This window comes from Neodiprion pinetum, chromosome 1, assembly GCF_021155775.2.
Source record: "Neodiprion pinetum isolate iyNeoPine1 chromosome 1, iyNeoPine1.2, whole genome shotgun sequence".
Classification (NCBI taxonomy): Eukaryota; Metazoa; Arthropoda; class Insecta; order Hymenoptera; family Diprionidae; genus Neodiprion; species Neodiprion pinetum.
In genome coordinates, this window is record NC_060232.1 from 29534329 (window position 1) to 29551779 (window position 17451).

Sequence of the window (17451 nt, forward strand, 5' to 3'; positions counted from 1 at the left end):
GTCTTTTAACGCGCGCCATACGTTCAGCAGAATGGCGCTCCTAGACTAAAAACGGAACAGGGTGAAGGAATGCGACGTTGCGGCACACCTCGCGCGGACTCGCAACTCCGCAGCGGCACAACCTGGCAAAGCAACACGTATCATCGGGTTTGCAGTGAGATATGGCAACGCGGCCAGTAATTGTCGCACATCCCAACAATGCGGTGACAATCCATTACGATTGTCGAGCGACAGTCTGCCAGCCCGGGAGAGTGATGTGTTTGTTACACCCTGCGGCCCGTATTCCGACTTTCAAAGACGTTACTCTTGCTCCCTCGGCATCCGAGCGCAGAGACGACGCTACGCTAGCAGCGATAACAATTATCACAATCACAATATCGCCTCAGCTACGTTCAGAGATATAACAATTACATCAGCGAGCAAAAGGAGCCGAGCTATTTTGCCGCGGAGAATGTGCCGGGTAACTCGTTTGACGTTTGCTCCATCTCACGCGGGGTTGAATCTTTCAGCGTAATCGTCGCCGATAGTCGCGGTACGTAAGAAACGGTTCATTCATATCGCCTTGAAGCTCCAACTCATCGAATATCTGAAAATCTTCTCTAAACGCGTTCCGCGAATGCCTTACTCCGCAGCATTGAATGGCAGCGATCAGCCGAGTGTCCGGAACCTTGCATATTCAGAGAGAAGGATCTGTCCTGGAATTCTCGGCAGAATGCGGACTCTCGACGTGTGCAGTATTACCTACCGTCACTTTTCGTGGATAGTAAACGGTAGAGATACCAACCCAATACTCGCGCGGCCTGGCGGGATTGCTTTCAACCATACCGGGGTATGTCTGAGAGATTCCGTCTCCCTCGCTCTGCGTCGCGATTAGCTTACGCAATCCAACGAGGTTGAGCGAGTATTGGGTTGGTATCCACGCACGTATCCATCTTTAGCAATTTCCGCGTCACGCCGGTATGCGCTGTCTCGGAATATGGACTGAGGAGGGTTCCGAGGACGTGGAAAATGAGGAAGAAATTACAACCGTTGCAACAGATACAGGTACCCACAATAACGCAACCTCGATCTGCGGGTCTCTGAGAATCCAGGACAATCCGGCTGTTGGTAGCATCAAATATTCTCTGTGGCGTTGAGTTTATAACGTGCACCGTAGCTTAGTCACCCAGTCAGTCATTCCATCATTCATTCGGCTGGACTCCCGCAGTCTCCGCCGGTGTTAAGTCCCAGACAACGTCAAGTCGGGGTAGGTTCGGCTAGGTTAACACACTTGGTAGTAGCCTCACACGTCTCCGAGATCGTTCAATATTAATCGTCGCCGACCTCAGAGCGCAGGATCCTCTCGCTCGCTCTCCTCCTCGTTCTCCCCGTTGTTCCGAGTCCAGGGACTGTCCCGGTACCACGCGCGTAATGGCGACGCTTGATAGTCGTTTAATGCCGTGAACCACGGCCATTGTAGATAGTTATCGGGGCCTCATGAGTACCGCGCTGCCTCGGCAGAGCAGGACTAACCTGGAGAAGGAGGCTTCTCTACGGAGGCGAGGAATTCCAGGAGCAGTGTCGACCGTCGGGCGGCTAGTTTCATAGAAAGGGATTATCAATATCTGTAAAAAGAGATGCGCACACGACCGTGTCCGGTACAAACTACACGTTTATATCTTATCCAACGAACCGTCCAAGGATGTGCCCTGAAACTTATACTGTTCATCATATTCCTGCAATTTTTTTCCTGTAAATTTATCTTCACTCAGTTTGTACAGACAGATAGGTATCTTCATTTCAAAGTCAATCGCTCAATTTCCTTCCGAAGTTACGGACCAACCGTTCTTCAGATCACCTTTGCACTCGACCTGACGGAGGCTTCCAGCTTCACAACCGAAAGACCATCGAGTCGCTCGTCCTTTGGAGCCGGGAGCGTGTCCAGTCGACTCTGCAATTAGTTATGGAGTGTCGCCTGGCAGGATGCACGGATATCGAATGGCCCCACGGCTCGTTTCGTGACACGAAAGTTTTGTTACGGATACTGCCGAGGCACACATTTCAAGAGTTGCTGAGCACCCAAAATTATACGACGGGTCGGGATGATGGTCTGAGAAGTTTTTTTCGTAGTTTTTTCTACGCTGACGAATGTCGACGGGGTCAGTCGTCTCTTGTTAATTAGTCAAGTGTGTCGATCGCTTTACCGTTCACGGTCCAGATTCATGACGTTTTTTTTCCACGCTGTACTAAATTTTCTCTGCGCGGATGAATTGAAATAAAAAAAGAAAAAAAAAAAAATTGTCCCATAAATTCTCAGGTACGGCGCTTACGGCCGCGTTATCGCGATCTTTATTAACGCCATCAGAGATTCTCCTTGCAGAGTCGGACAGCCGCGTAGCAAGCTTAGCTCGAACAGTTTATACGGCTGAATTTACATACGTCCTTGTTCGACCTGGTTGCTCTGCTCGGTTCTTTTCCTCTCGCTCACTCTCGCTCGATACCCTGGACATGCAGCAACGGCGGCAGCAGCCTCTCCGCTTGCTCCGTGACTCAGCCGGTAGTCCGATAACGTTAAACGCTTGGATACAGCCGGGAGACAACGTTTGTATTAGCTCAACCAACACACCCGCGAAGCCGCGGTATTAACACACAGACTCGTGCGGCGCTCGGGTTCTCCATATAAGATTCTGGCCACGAAGCGATTTCGATTCCAATAAATTGACGAATACATCTTTAATGGTTCCCTCGGAAGGTTGTTGAGATTTCTCGACGATGCAGCGATGGTGCGGGAACGCTGCGGTAGGTAGCCACGGTTATTGGTCTCCGCGTATCGAGTGGGGTCTGATAACGAGCCCTAAAAACGTCCCCCCTCCCCCCACTCCCACCCCTTCACCCTAATGCATCCTCTCAGCTTCTTGGCAAACGAGCCGATGAAGGTTCTTCTTATATGGGATCCTGGGCCTCGTACGTGCGGCTAACTTCTCCTCGTATACCGCGATACGCTGCGGTATTGGACTTTTGACGTACCCCCTTGATTCCCGGCCAATCCCAAGCCGGGAAATGAGACGGTAAGGAATTGGAGCACGAAGACTCGGCGATCTTTATTGACGCCTTACGATTCAATTGGTCTCGCACTGAATTAATCGCCCAGAGAGAAGCTCCGAGTTCCGGGGCGCGTCGATCGGTCGCCAAGTCGCGGGGACGTCGCGACCTGATCGGCATTCCCAACGACTCTGAAACGGTAGCCGTGCCTCGAGCTCGTGAACCTCGTCGAGTTTCCGTTCCGAATAGTCATCCTGGAATGTCTCCTGCAGGACAGGGCTTGAAGGTCGAGAGAAGAGTCGAAAGAACCGAACCGCGGACCAATCGGCCTGGAAGGCACGATGGCACATACACCCGACGTTTCGGGCAAGTCGGGGATTCTGTCCTAGTCACCACAGCGCATCCTTTGATCTCCCTTCGAAGGCCGATAAGCTGCCGCGGGCACATCCACAATAAATAAAGTTTCGACAAAACACCAGCGTCACGTTGCGGCCACTGCTCCACCGAAATATATTATATACGATTCGTTGAAAAGAGAAGTAGAGTAAAGTACGAAGGAGCAAAAGAGCGGAGTCCCCTAGTTGCGCAAAAAGTAGTTCACCGATCGACGGATTGCCGGCAAAAATATTGTGCTCACCTCCGAATACGGATCGGAAACGTGGTTACTGCGTCGAAAGACGAGATCGAGGTGTTGAAATTCATTCCGAAAATGATTTTCACTCGAAAATATAGCAGTGTATATAATACGAGTGTCCCAATTATTTACCTTTTTTGGTTGTTTCTGTTTGATCCTTAGTTCTGAATTTACCAAAAAATAAATTTACAATGTCTAACCCTCCGGCAATTGGTTTTACTCGTCGAGAAAGATAAGAGGTTCAATAATTGGGTCTAAACGTGTCAATAATTGGTACACTTGCCTCAACTATTTCAACCGATCGGTGGGTGGTAGAACTTGTAACTTGCGGAACGAATGATTGAAAGTAACCGTTCGAAACGTTCTCAACACATCAACCGTAGCTATTTATTTGCTCCAGTAGTATGACTGGTTCCAAAATTGCATCTTGGCTGTAGATACATACATATCTTAGGGAAGCGTTTTCAACGTGGTAAAGATGTACCGAAACTTCCCTCTGCACAGGCGTTTCCAGGTAGGCGTCGCCCGATTCGCCCCCTCGATTCGTCCGATATACGCATGTACGCATATATGTAAGTGTAAATGCAACCGCAGAAGAGAGGGCGAGTGTAATCTCCTCGCGGCGCGCGGTCTTTGAGTCCTCGAGGCGTGTTGCAATTTGTCCTTGGTCGAGTGGATCGCTTCGTCCTGCACCTGGTTCACCGCTAATGAACCAAAGTTAGTCGAGGAGATCTTGTTCGGTCAACTTATCGATAGTTGCAGCCGGTTCCGCGCGGCGAAGTGCTCTCATCTTGGCTCGGCGTGTGCAGATAGGAGCATCGCGCGGCTTCTGCACGGGACGAATGGCAGCGTCCGGCAAACAAATTGCGAGATACACGCCGGTTGGTAGCTTGTTACGGGTCCCTTCCTTCGGCCGGCTCCCATTCCGCCTCCTCTCCTCCTCTCCTCCTCGAGTGTTTATCCTTCGGCTCGTTCCCCCTTCGCCGCCTAGTGTAGAAGCCAGCGGAGAACAGATCGACGGAGATCCTCCACCCTTTTTTTTTTTTTATTTCACCGGTAGTCGAATTGATGTGGGAACCCGCCTAGCCTCGGGCCGAAGGGACGCCGAGCCGGTTGGATTTTAATCACGGTTTTTAATCGGAACGGATTAGCGGGTCTATGCTTGTAAAATTAATCGCTTGATTTTCCCCGCTTACCAAAAACTATCGTCTTGTCCCTGCCGCTTGAAATCTATTCCCTTATTCCTTCTCCTCTTCCTTTTTTATTCTCTGTTTTTTCACCGTCCTCCGTACTCGCTTGGATGTTGAATAATTGTTAATAGCCAGTTACCGCGACAATTATAAACGACGCCACGTCCCTCTTCTGAGAGATGGCACCGGCTTTTAATACGGCATTAATTCTGTACCAAAACGAGGGAAAAAAAACTTTTATAAAAAAAGAAGGTAAAAAAAAAAGAAAAGAGTAAAAAGAAAATAAACTACGGAGAAAGAAAGGAAAAGGAATAACCTCGGCTCCGCAGCGGGCGGGCATAGTGACACAGATGTACGGCACCGTGCCCGGTTTTAGTACTCTTACTTTAGCTAATTTTCTTCATCCTCTTCACCTCCCTCTATCATTCTCTCTTTCTCAATCTCGCCTGTATGTATAATAAATCCTCACGCCAAGTTCAATCTAACCATCGCATTCTGTCCGCGAACGGTTGTATACCTTATACAGGTATAAAACCACCGTATGTAAAGCATAGACCATACGATAACTCGTTGTTAAAAATAAAAGCGCGCGTGACTGAAATATTATCGCAAGCCAGGAGGTGAGAAGAAACACGCGAATAAACCGCACGGGTTCTGATAAACCGCGCAACTCCCTTTCCCTCCCCCCCTACTGTAACGTCCGGCGCGCAACTCGGGTGAGATTATTACAGTTTTATCGGTAAGATTGAAGCTTGAAAGTCGGCGCTGTGACGCTTGCGGTCACGACGATGATACGCATATTCAGAATTTTAATGGGCGTCGCGTGGGAGATTCGGTGACAACCGCGAGTGCAAGATTTCGAAAGGTCTGTGAAGCGGAGGAATAACGGATAAACATGCGCTAGTTCTACACACTCATTGTCAGCGGTGTCTCTGCCCCCAGGTGGGTAGTGGGGCGGGGGGGATCGGGCAAGAGACGAAGAGGGGAAGAGATGCGGATGGAATGCTTTGAAGGACCGCGAGGTTCCCGATGCAGCCGCAGAGCCGAGCTACCCGTTGCCCGACGGGAACTATCTCGAAAGAAGAGTCCCTCGGGATGCTGCGAGGGGCAGGCGGGATGGCGATAGGGGAGGGGGGTGGACCCCGCCGCCTCTCTCTCTCTCTCTCTCTCTCACCTCGATTAATTACCACATTGTCGTCCTCGGAACCGACCGACACCGCGATCTTGGCATAGGTATAAGCATAGGTATATATATATGTATATATATATATGTACGTATGTACGTATTTATACCTATGCATAGATACAGGTATACCTACGTATATGGAAGGGGGATGCGGTCGGCCGCGCGGGAACCTTACCGTGATCGCGGGTTGATTTAATCTTCTACATTTTCGTTCACGTAAATAAGCTGGGAGAGCGGGTAAAACAAAATAAATGTGATAAAGTATGGCCACTGTCCTGTCGACGCCGAGGCTCTGTGCCTGCTCAACGGCGGCCAGGTAGATTTCAAAATCTCGGTTCGAAACGAGGGACACGATTTAATCGGTTTACATCATTTTTATTGCTATATAACGTGGTATGAAGTGACGGTTAAATCCACGAGCCGCTGATCTGTAAAGTTGGAGATTCGGTGTTATCACCGTATCAAACATCGTTTTGCAAGGACACGTTTGTACAGGTACCTTGTACGTAGAAGGCATCGTTTAATTATTTTGTTGTTTATCGTTTACGAATTTACACACGATTCTGATTCGGACTCGTACAATTCAGATTTCGCAGTCATATGATTAAGCTTGGAGTAATTTCTGGAAAATATTTACGCGTCTTTTGCGTGGTGAATTTTGTCGGATCATGCACCTTCGGAATTTTTGAAAATACTCGCCGCAATTTATATCGCACACAATAGAATCCGGTCCTACAGTCAATTCAATAATGATTTTAATTTGTTGGTGAAACATAATATGTCATTTTCAGTTCATTGTGAAACTTGGTTAAAAGAAAGAAAAACGTAGAACCAGTTGTAGTCGGAAGTTAGAATCCTACAACTGTTGCGTAGATTGAATGACTGTAATTAATCTTTACATCAAATTACAAGTTAACTCATAATAACGGATAACACGATTAGCGGCTCGTTTCTTAATCAGTATTGTGTAGAAAGCGTTAAAAAAATGAATCTTTTTTTCGACTCTAAGGTTATAATCTGATATAAAAGTTTCCGTAATAGTCAAGTATATCAATACTTAATATTCCGATCTCACAAAGTTATTTCAGTCTTTTCAATTTCAACGAACCGCCAGTAGATCATTTCACAAATTGACGGGAAGGTGGACGTTCGAACGTGATCGCAGCGCAATTAATCCGCACTCCGTCTCGAATCTCGACTTGCAGTGAGACGTTAGCCAGCTGCGTCACGGGGACAAACCGCGTTTGAGAAAAGGCCGTTCCTCTCCAACGAAGACGAGAAACAAGTTTTGGCCAAATAGTGTAAATTTTTCGATAAGATCAGAGCCGTTGGTCGCGAATCCTCCAGCGTTCCGGACCCACGTGCAGACGGCTGAGAATCGTCCTCTTTGGGACCAGGTGGCGTCGCGGCGACGGACCGCATCGTCTCCCTGCGTCGGGGTGATTCACTGCCCCGAGGAATTCTGGCTCCAGGTTTATTAGAGCAGATAATGATAACATCTCGGAGGCGTATACACAGCGGTTCGCTTCTAACTCACCCGCGACGCCCGCGACGCCTTCGTCGGCCTTTGGACCTGGAAGCTCGTCGGTTTGTACGTGTCACCGCGCTGGGAGCAAGATTATTTCTGTTCGCGACGAGACGCTGACGTATGGATGTAATTGGTTAGCGGGCAAGTCTCGCGGGAATTATAATAACTCGGGAGTCCAACCGCGTCGCGGAATCGCGATGCGGACTTAGCTCGGGCAATAGCTCGTTAAACCCGCCCATATTACGAGGGGGCGCTTTAATTCCGGGGGTGCGGGCGTGAACAATGGCTAGCTGCCGCAACCGATCCCCGATTCCAAGGCGGCTTCCATTCCGCCCCGGTGAATGTCCGTCGGGAAACACAGGCACCTGCTGGCACATTGCGGGTTAACGCGCCCCCCGAAAGCAGCTTGATTCTGTAACTCTAAGGACCCGCGGAGATAAGCGACTGCTTCGTCCTTTGATCTCCGTCGAGATGCGCCGCAGGTGTCTTGTTCCATTTTCTAACACGCGTTACGGATTACCTGCTCTGTTTCACTGTTTACGAATTGATTACTCTGGTCGCGGATAGTGGATGAGTGACTGAATCTGAGCTGTCAGGAAAGTAGGAGAATTTCGTACAACGGTTGGGAAACGACGAACCTTGCGCACGAGGTACAAATGTTATGAAAAACTTTCTGATTCGAAGACCGGTCGATAAGGCGATATTTTGCACTTGTGCAAATTCTACTATCACGACGATGCAAAAATATGATAATGAAATCGACACAGAGAATGGGAACTCGCGGACGAAGAGGTTTGTGAATTATTGGCTCGAAATCAATTTTTTCGGTTGATGTTATTTTTGGTTATACCTATATCAAGATCATCGATATAATACCGCGGCTCTGAAACGATCGTTGACTGACTCGTTAATTGATCAATTCTCGATCTCACGGTTGACTTTTTTTGCCGTTAGATATTCGAGATCACGACGACGGGAGGTGAACATATCTTTGGTCACGTTTAGCTCAGTCTAATCGTTTCCTCGAGTCCCGCGTGATCCGGCTTGGTAAGAGGATGCCATGGAGCGGTGATTTTTCTCTTAGCGAGACAGTGACGATGTAGCTGTCAGTGTAACAGTGCTTCAAGATTACTGTGAAATTGCCCGGTTGGTTGGTTTAAAAAATGTTGACCTCTTGTATAAAAGAGGTTGACGCGTCACAACAAACACGTTAAACGAAGTTTGGCTAAAGAGAAACCCCGTCTCTGTATGCACGAGAGACCGATATTCCCGATTCCCGATTCCCGCTTCCCGTCACCATTCATTTACACAAAAAATTTGGAATTGTAACGCCGGGCGCCGTTGTCTAAAAAAATGTGCTTCTTCACTTTCTTCTCCTTATTCGCGGCTGCAATGCGGCACCCGCGGACTACGCTGCGGCTATTTGCGGTCTCTCGAGACACACAATGGGACGCGAGACTCTCGACGTCCTCGTTTTATCACCCAGTCGATGAATTTTCGCACTTTCATCGGCGTGCAACGACCTCCGCTGTTCGCCAGCTGCGGCGTTTGCTTCCTCGCAGAGTTTCGTATTGCACACACACTCTTGTCTTGTTAGAAAAATGTCACCTCGTTGTATCCAAGTCTTCGTTCTCAGGGTACATAACAGTGGGTACTTAAAACTTGGATTTCACTTCATCTCTTCATGTTCCTCTGGCGATTTGATTGGGTCTAATCCATCTAAAAGACCTGAGTTACGACATAAACGCATCGATCCAGCTTTCCTAATGCTGTACATATATATATATATATATATTACATGTATATGTATGTATCAATGTTCAAATTCAACCCTGACTTATCGTCACTTTGCCACGGATGCCATGCCCCCCGGCAGTTTAACACCCGTCGTAAAGGTTACCGTCGCACCACAAAGATACGACACAAGTCATTCCTCGGTTGTAACGTGACGCCCAAGGCTGAACGCAGCTCCGATTCCTTGTTGCAGCTAAACGTCCACCAAAGATCGCTGGAAGCAGCGGGCCTCGAGCTTTGTGGCGGCGGAGGAAGTGTGCCACAGGGTCAACCCAGTAGCGCTGGTTCCGTCGGGTCCGCACCCAGCCCGGCATCCCCTAGACCTACGCCTCAGCCGCGACCCCCCCTGGCAACGACCACCTCGCAGGGATCCCGGGCCCTCGACGACGAAAGATCAACTGACGGTGAGTGCCATATTCTTGTGATGAGTAATTTTAGGGGAGGGTTTTACTGCCGGTTGATAGCGGATGAAACATCTGGGACTTGAGTAGCTGATATCAGGCTCGAATTCCACGATTACAAACCTCTTCGCACTTGATTAGGAGACATTCGTTATACTATGTGGACGAATTCTCGTCAATTGGATCAGTCGGTGATCCTGTCCGACAGTTGGACGGTACCTTAAAATGTAGAATTAATTCAAATTTGCCGTCGACAGCCAAAATAAGCTGTACTTGAAATCAGATTTACTTCAACTTTTGATAGGGTAAAAATGATACTGCAGGAAAGAAAGTTGGCACATTTTACGGACGGCGAAGTGTTGTGGAAAGATCACGGGAAAATAACAAGCGATGATTCTGAGAGCTTCTTGTCGAGAATTTTTAAGCCTACTTTTACGTTGTTCAATGTGGTTGTGTAGAAATACTTTCACATTGTTCGATTTTGCTGTAAATATTGTCCAATTTTGCTGCCAAGTCAGAAATAACTTTTTCAAAAAATACCCTCGGCTTTATATAAACTGACTTTTATATTCGCTTAACTCTTGTCGAGAAACGTTCGGGTCACTTTTCAAGGAATGTGAGACACACATTTGAGTCGTATTCGATTATACTACAACTGCCATCTTTCTTGAAACGTGACGTTACGCTAGGCGCTGAAGGAAATAGCTGTTAGTATTTTATACTTCAGGGAATATAGTAGTAAAACGGGATATGAAAACGTAACACGGCCGGTATCTCGTCATTTTCTCTGTCAGAGACTGGCGAAACCTGAATTTTCTCTAGAAAAACTTGTTGAAACTGACCTCTTCCATCGTCAGAAAGCAGTTCCTCGCTAAAGCTGTAACTTCCCGAGATCTGTGTTTATATACATATGTATAACGCAAGTCGAGACTATTTTTCTTTTACTCTCCTTGATGTCTGTGCATACCGATAACGTAAGTTTGTTTTTCATTACAAGTCATACGGTTTATAGTAATCTTTTCCGAATCATCGCGACAGTGTGATTCTTTGCAGTTTTGGCGTTTGTACGGTTACAGAAAAGGTTATGACATTGGATGAACATTGTTCGATGCCGGATCACCGTTTAAAGCTTACAGGCTAGAATCAAAGCGCAAACCATGCCTTACGATAAGTTATATTCTGCGAAATGAGAAGGATCATCCAAGACTTTTGAAAGCATGGAACAACATATATTGGCTTACTGCATACGCGTTGAAACCCGTTTTTAATCCAACAGTCAAATTTCAAGCGACGACTAATCGCGATCTGCATTTTCAGCCGTGGGTGGCGGTGGTACGGAGGATTCGGACGACGGAGAAAGCAGGGCGCAATACCTGAACGCAAACTGCGTGGTATTCACCCATTACCGAGGAGACGCAGCCTCGGAGGTCGACGAGCACTTCCAGAGGGCTTTGACCCACGACAAGTTGAAAGGTGAGTGTAGTTTTCAAATTTTCCCCGCTGAGTCGAAGAAGCGTACAAATTTTGGACCTAACGAGTAACGAGCATTCAAGAAAACAAATTTCGTTCTCCCGTCTTCGTTCGCGACATATGCTGTACGGTATAACATATGGGAAAAAATCGTGTCGTAGTTTGCAACCGTGTATCGTGTACACACAGGGGTGTGATTTTCCGTGAAAACTAAACGAAGATCAATCTTAAAACAATTTAGCGGTCGCGTCTTTGGCAAGCTGCAGCACGCCTCGCGAGTAATAAAGTGTGCCATTAGCTCGACATCGCTAACAAGCCCCTCTAACAATTGTTCTCTGGTCGGTCTCTCGCGGAGGAGTTAAAACTCGGCGGTAAGGACGCGAGGACGGGGAGGGCAGAGAGAGGAACCGATGCTGTCTGCGGCGTCTCTCCTCGTTGCCGAGGGACGATCCGGGGGGCGGCGGGTGCAGAGGGGGGGCAGAGGGGCAGGGACCGCTTTGGCAAGCGATCCTCGTAGGCTATATCGGTGTCGTTTAAGGCCGCATATATCCCCGGGTCCGCGACGCGGTGCGGCTTGCGCAGCTTAGGAATTAGGATCAGTTCACTAGCCTGCTTAGAATTCAAGACACCACGACCTAATTGTCATGTGGCTGCTGCCTCCGCAGCCCTCCGTTTCTCTTCCCTCTTTCCCCCGCCGGATGCAGGAGAGGTAAATTAAGAGCTTCGGCTCGAGGAGGGCCGGGAGGGTCTTCCAGGGTAGGGAACTGCGCGGGGGCAAATAGGAGACGGTTTTAGCCCCGGAATGCTTAGCGTATCGCGCGACTCTCTCGGAGGAGCGGACCGGACGGGGTGTTGACGAGGAAAGAGAAATCAACCTTGCATCCAGTGCCTTGTGTCTTATATGTATACCCTGTCGCGTCTTCCTCGGTCAGCAAGCAACTACGTACCGATCGGTTTCCACGAATAGGCACATCTCTATTTTATCACCACTCCCAATGGAGGCACGATAAACGCGCAGGCCTGTATAACCAGTGTTAATAGCAGCTGTCCTCCGAATGACTGGTTCATAATTGCGACTTTCAACCAATGCCAAATGACCGTTGCTCGAGTTCTTGGATTCCAGTGTCGTTTACTCTGCTGTTGGCACTAGAACTCGAGGTGCAATTTTAACAAGAAAGTGCACCTCTTGCTGACGGATTGATGGAAATATTTTACTGTCCCGGTGATCATGTAGCGGTGGATTCTCAATACTTCTGAAACGAGCGATTCATTGAAACGGATTTTATTAAATCGGGAAAGGCCTCTTGTTCAAACCTTGCGAAACTATGCGAGAGAGAATAGAATAGAATAGAATATGATTTATTATTATCCATAGCAATGTTGGACAAAGATAACAGCAAGGTACAGAAAGAACGTAAGACTTAAGAGAGAGAGAGAGAGAGAGAGAGAGGATCTTTGGACACCCGCGTTTCCAAATTCGATCATTACGGTACTTCGACTTTGGGACAAATTGAGCCTGCTCCGTTAAACGACCGTTGATCATCGCGTTACCAAACCTCAGTCGAACGGAGGCGAACTTGTACCTCGAGAATCCAAACTAACCTCACGACTCTCCCCTGCAACCCGATTTGGTGTCGTTCATGGGTCGGGCTTTGCTGCCCCAATGTACCGGCGTTTATCTGATCGATCGTCTACGCGGAGAGATGATCTTCAAACGCGGTACGAATAGCTCGTGTCCGTCGCTCTGATGGCTACATGTAAAAAGGTTAGAGCCAGCGGAGTCCTCTTCTCTTCAAGACGAGGGTATTGAGAAGCGTAGGAAGGGACCGATGACAATCGACGAGGATCGCCTTCGGTATTATAGATAATCGAAATCCGTGCCCTACGCGGGTTTGCGTAATCGTCAGAATATCACCGGATACGATCAATATATTCATCGTGATTTATTTACACTGCAACATATCCCCGTGGCAGTTTCTACGGCCGCAACGCGTTTCGCGTTCCGAGGTGCGGCTGGTAATCGAAATCGCTTAATCTTGAGCGCAAACGGTCTCGCTTCGTTAAAACAGAGAATCACAACGGCGACGAGTCGGGCGGTTCCCCTTGTCTATAGACTCTTCATTTTTCGGGTAAAATCGGTGGTGCGCGATACCGACCGCATCTAAATGGTAACGACGGTGAATACGTGCAATTGAGCGAGTCGCCTCGGTTCTCCGCGTTCAATTAACACACGTCTCCGTCGTCGCAGCACGCAGCTCAACACCGTCGCTGCGATTATTCTACGTCAGAACGATTCTGCGACGACGCTTCGACGCCGCGAGCTTTTCTCCCATTATATACGGCGTAAAGCTGCTCGTTTCCTTTGAAGAGTTAACTTTTAGGGAGAAAAGGTACTGATATTACACTTGCATGGAAAAGTGCCTACGTCACGTACGGACATCTATCGTTTTAAGGCCGTTCGATATATATGACAGCTAGGGTACTTCAAACTTGAAAGCTTTCTACTACACGGTTTGTCAATCAAAAAATGGACGTCATAGCCCAAATGGTTTGGCATGTTTTTTAAACTCTATAAAAACTGCAAGTATAATAAAGTGCGGTCAAATATCAGTCCGAGGCTTCGATTATACGTACAGACGACTCTAGCCAAAGCAACGAAGCTTGAGAGCTATATATATATATATATATATATATGTATAAACTGGGATAAAAAAGTCAGGCCGCATTGTTTCCCACGCATGGAATGACGGGACGCACATGTATACATATACGAGCGAAGTGGACACCAGCTTCTATAATCTACATGTCTATTCGTTCGGCGGGTTGTGCGTGTATTTCGCGGGCTCGCTAAAATCGGCCGCTGGATCCTTTCGCATAATGTTTCGTCCCCTCGGACCCTGAAACTTTCCCGTTAAATATTGCGATTTGCTTGCCCGCGCGGGAATCGAGATAGCGTCGCGGGCCGATCGTCCCTTATTTATTAACGCAATTAAAGAAACGGAGTGTTGCTCTTCGCCGCGTTCTTTCTGCCGACGCCGACGCTCTTCTTCCTGCATCGGCGCGAATATATGTTCCTATGCAAATATTCCGGTGCTACGGCTGCTGTTTACATCGTTATATATATATATATGTATATATGTTTGCCGGACTGTTTATGAAATCGCGTCTACCCAAATGTGTATAATTATAAATTGGCTTTAACCTGCATTTTACTTCAAAATTTCTAGCGATTAGTTTTATTGTTTTCCAGCTTTTCACGGAAGATAATTGCGGATGTTACAATTAGCAATCGAATTTTATTGATTTTGTAATATATTTATATATATATATACGATAGCATGCAGGGTGACTTGGCATTATAGGCTTCTCTGTTTACGTACGCGTATAAAAAATTTTCAAGCAAAAAATAAAACTTGCAATTCCTTTTCAATTCGTACGACAATTTTTATAATTATATAAATTATTAGCTTGGATAATATCGCCTGTTCTTATTTATTTTCGCAACTGCAGGAATGTGTTACAATGTAGAAATTACCGTTCACAACCTGAAATGAAAAATTCACACCAAGGGATGTTTTAACTTTCACTTCGGATAAAGAACAAACATAACTGTTAAATCGAATTGCGTTAAATTACGGTGCTAGGGTGTTAAATTTAAAAAACGTCCAACTCGAAATAGCGTAGAAATCTTTTCTTCAACGCAGCGTTGCTCCAAAATCGCAGAAGGAGGCGTTCTAATAGGGCATTAGAATATTCAGAGCGCTGATCGTATAAGCTGTGAAGGAATATTTCACAAGCTGGATGGTCGGCATCCCGCAGATACAAGCTCGGGGTAACCTGCAGGGATATAAAAATGGGACAAAAAGAAGAGGGCGAAAAAAGAAAAAGTCGCAGGGATAAAAAGAGGTAAAACAATCGGTCAAGGACTCGTCGCCGGTAGGAGGGAGCCGATCTTCGTGTCCGTCGTGGGTGCATGTAAGACATCGGGGGCGGCCCTCTTCGGTCCTCTTCCTTTTCCCAACACCAAGAATTCCCGTGGGATCGGACCCTTGCAGCTTCGGGCACGCAGGCCCATTCCTTCTCACCGACGCCTCTTCGAACGCGGACCAAAAATTATCGATCCGCATTTTTTATGCCCTCTTATATCGTTCGCTACCGTTCATCTGGATATACAGCCGCCTCGTGACTAATAACAAGCGATTTTTCGTATCACGTATTCTTTTTCGGCTCGGCATTCGGTCGCGTCCCAATTCATTTTAAATGTGCACCCAAGTAGGAATGTAACACATTTGCAGTTATACTGGAAAATTAGATCCGATCAGAATGTTTTTGAAAACTTTTTTCACCGTAAATCGTGTAAAATTGTAGGGAAAATTTTTCAATATCAGACAAACTCTTCTCAACACCAGGGCAGAATTTTTATCTCATGTAGGAAATTTTTTCATTAACTTGTAAATTAGTTTTCCTAATAATTGACCGGGGAATGTAGGTAATTTTATTTTTTGTTTATAATCGTATCCTATTTCTCTTTTGGTTTCAGAAAATACGTCTCCGATGTCAGCGAGAAATTTTCCACCGTCGTTTTGGAACAGCCAACATCCCGGGGACGTTTACGACTATCCCGCGGATCCGTGGCATCCTCATTATCCGCAATATCACCACAGGTAATCGCTGATGATCCATCTAAAGATCATTCAAATTTTAAACACTTATTTTCATCTAAGAAGCTTTCTACATCAATGGAAGAGGTTTTTTCTTGATAACGTTGCTCCTATTTCCATAAAACTATTACGGGTACTGATTACAGTATCGCAAAAAAAGAAAGATGAAAAAGTTTTTAAATGTGTCAAATATAACAATCAACACTAGTAGCGAACGAAATGTTTAGTTGATTAAATCAAACGTAGTTACACTGTGTATCACCCAAATTATTGTTATGATATTATTTTATTTTTTTTACTGAAATGACATTTTCTCGAATTGTAAAATATTTTTTCTGCCATAATCGGTAAATTTAACAAGTCCTTTCACTGTGTCATGACATTATACCCACGTGACTATGGAGGAAAAAATCACAATTCAAGTAAATTCAAATTTAAATATTCTTTGCACCCGTAATCAAACGATGTCCGTGTATAACATATAAATACGGTTCCTTTTCAGTTCGATATGGAAAGCTTCTATGCAATTGCTCGAAGATAATCCACCCTGATAATGTATTTTCAATACCGACCGCAACCTTTTCAGTCACAGTAGGATGCTCAGCGTCCTACCTCAAAAATATTCATATCCTAGCTTTGAAACAGTTCAAATAATCCGCGTTACTCGGTACAACCCCAAAAACCCCCGAGTAACAAGCTCCGGCCAGAATCATCGAATTTTAATAGTTAATTCTATCTCCCATCCGGCATATCGGATACGCCATCTTGTATTCAGAAACGATCGAATTCCGATTCGCGATCAGCGACCCCAAAAATCCCCGAGTAAGGTAATTCGGGCCAAAATATTGATTCGAAAGATGCGCGAGTAAAGGGGTTAAAAAAAAATCCCTCGTCCGATCTTGCAATTTTCCTACATACCTACGTTTCTTCGGGCGTTACAGAGCCGTCCACGAGTACCATCACCACAATATGGCGGCGGCGGCGGGGTACGGCGGCCTCTTACTCGGCGGGGCCCGGGGGCTGGGGCATCACACGTCACACCACGCAGCAGCCGCCGCCGCTCACCACGCGCACGCCGCCGCCTCCTACAAGGACTGGACGTCCGCCACGCCGCCGCAGTCCCTGGTGGACCCGGCGGCTGCGCCACCCTATCCCCACGGCCCTTACGCGCCCCTTCCTGGTGAGTAGAGCTTTTTTCTCTCAAGGGTGCGAGGAGATATCCTGAATCCCGTTCGTGCCACGTTGTATCGTGTATAGTATGCGCCTAGTTTCCGCAACTCGCGGGTACAACTGTGAATAAAATATCGACGGGGGTGAAAACGTTGGAGAGATTGGAAAATTTTTGTAATTACTTACGTGTAGTGTCGATTTGACGTGTGCGCAAAATAAATGTAATATAACGATCGAATATAATGGCGACAGAAATGTTTTGTTTTTAATTTAAACAAACCTGGCGTGACTCGACACAAATTATTATTTTCATCGCTACTTCGTTGAATAAAATCACATTTCATTCACCATATTTGGTATATTCGACAAATCCTTTCTCCGTGAGACAATTGGCGA

General features: G+C 46.8%; 1 protein-coding gene across 1 annotated transcript in view; it reads left to right on the plus strand.

Annotated features, from left to right (window-relative positions):
• vg (transcription factor vestigial) overlaps positions 1-17451 on the plus strand; it is a 58502-nt gene that overhangs the window by 30516 nt on the left and 10535 nt on the right. Inside the window, exons 4-7 of the mRNA XM_046609213.1 lie at positions 9547-9757; positions 11072-11227; positions 15765-15888; positions 16827-17065. Coding sequence (XP_046465169.1) covers positions 9547-9757; positions 11072-11227; positions 15765-15888; positions 16827-17065 — 730 coding nt within the window. The remainder of the gene's footprint in view (positions 1-9546; positions 9758-11071; positions 11228-15764; positions 15889-16826; positions 17066-17451) is intronic.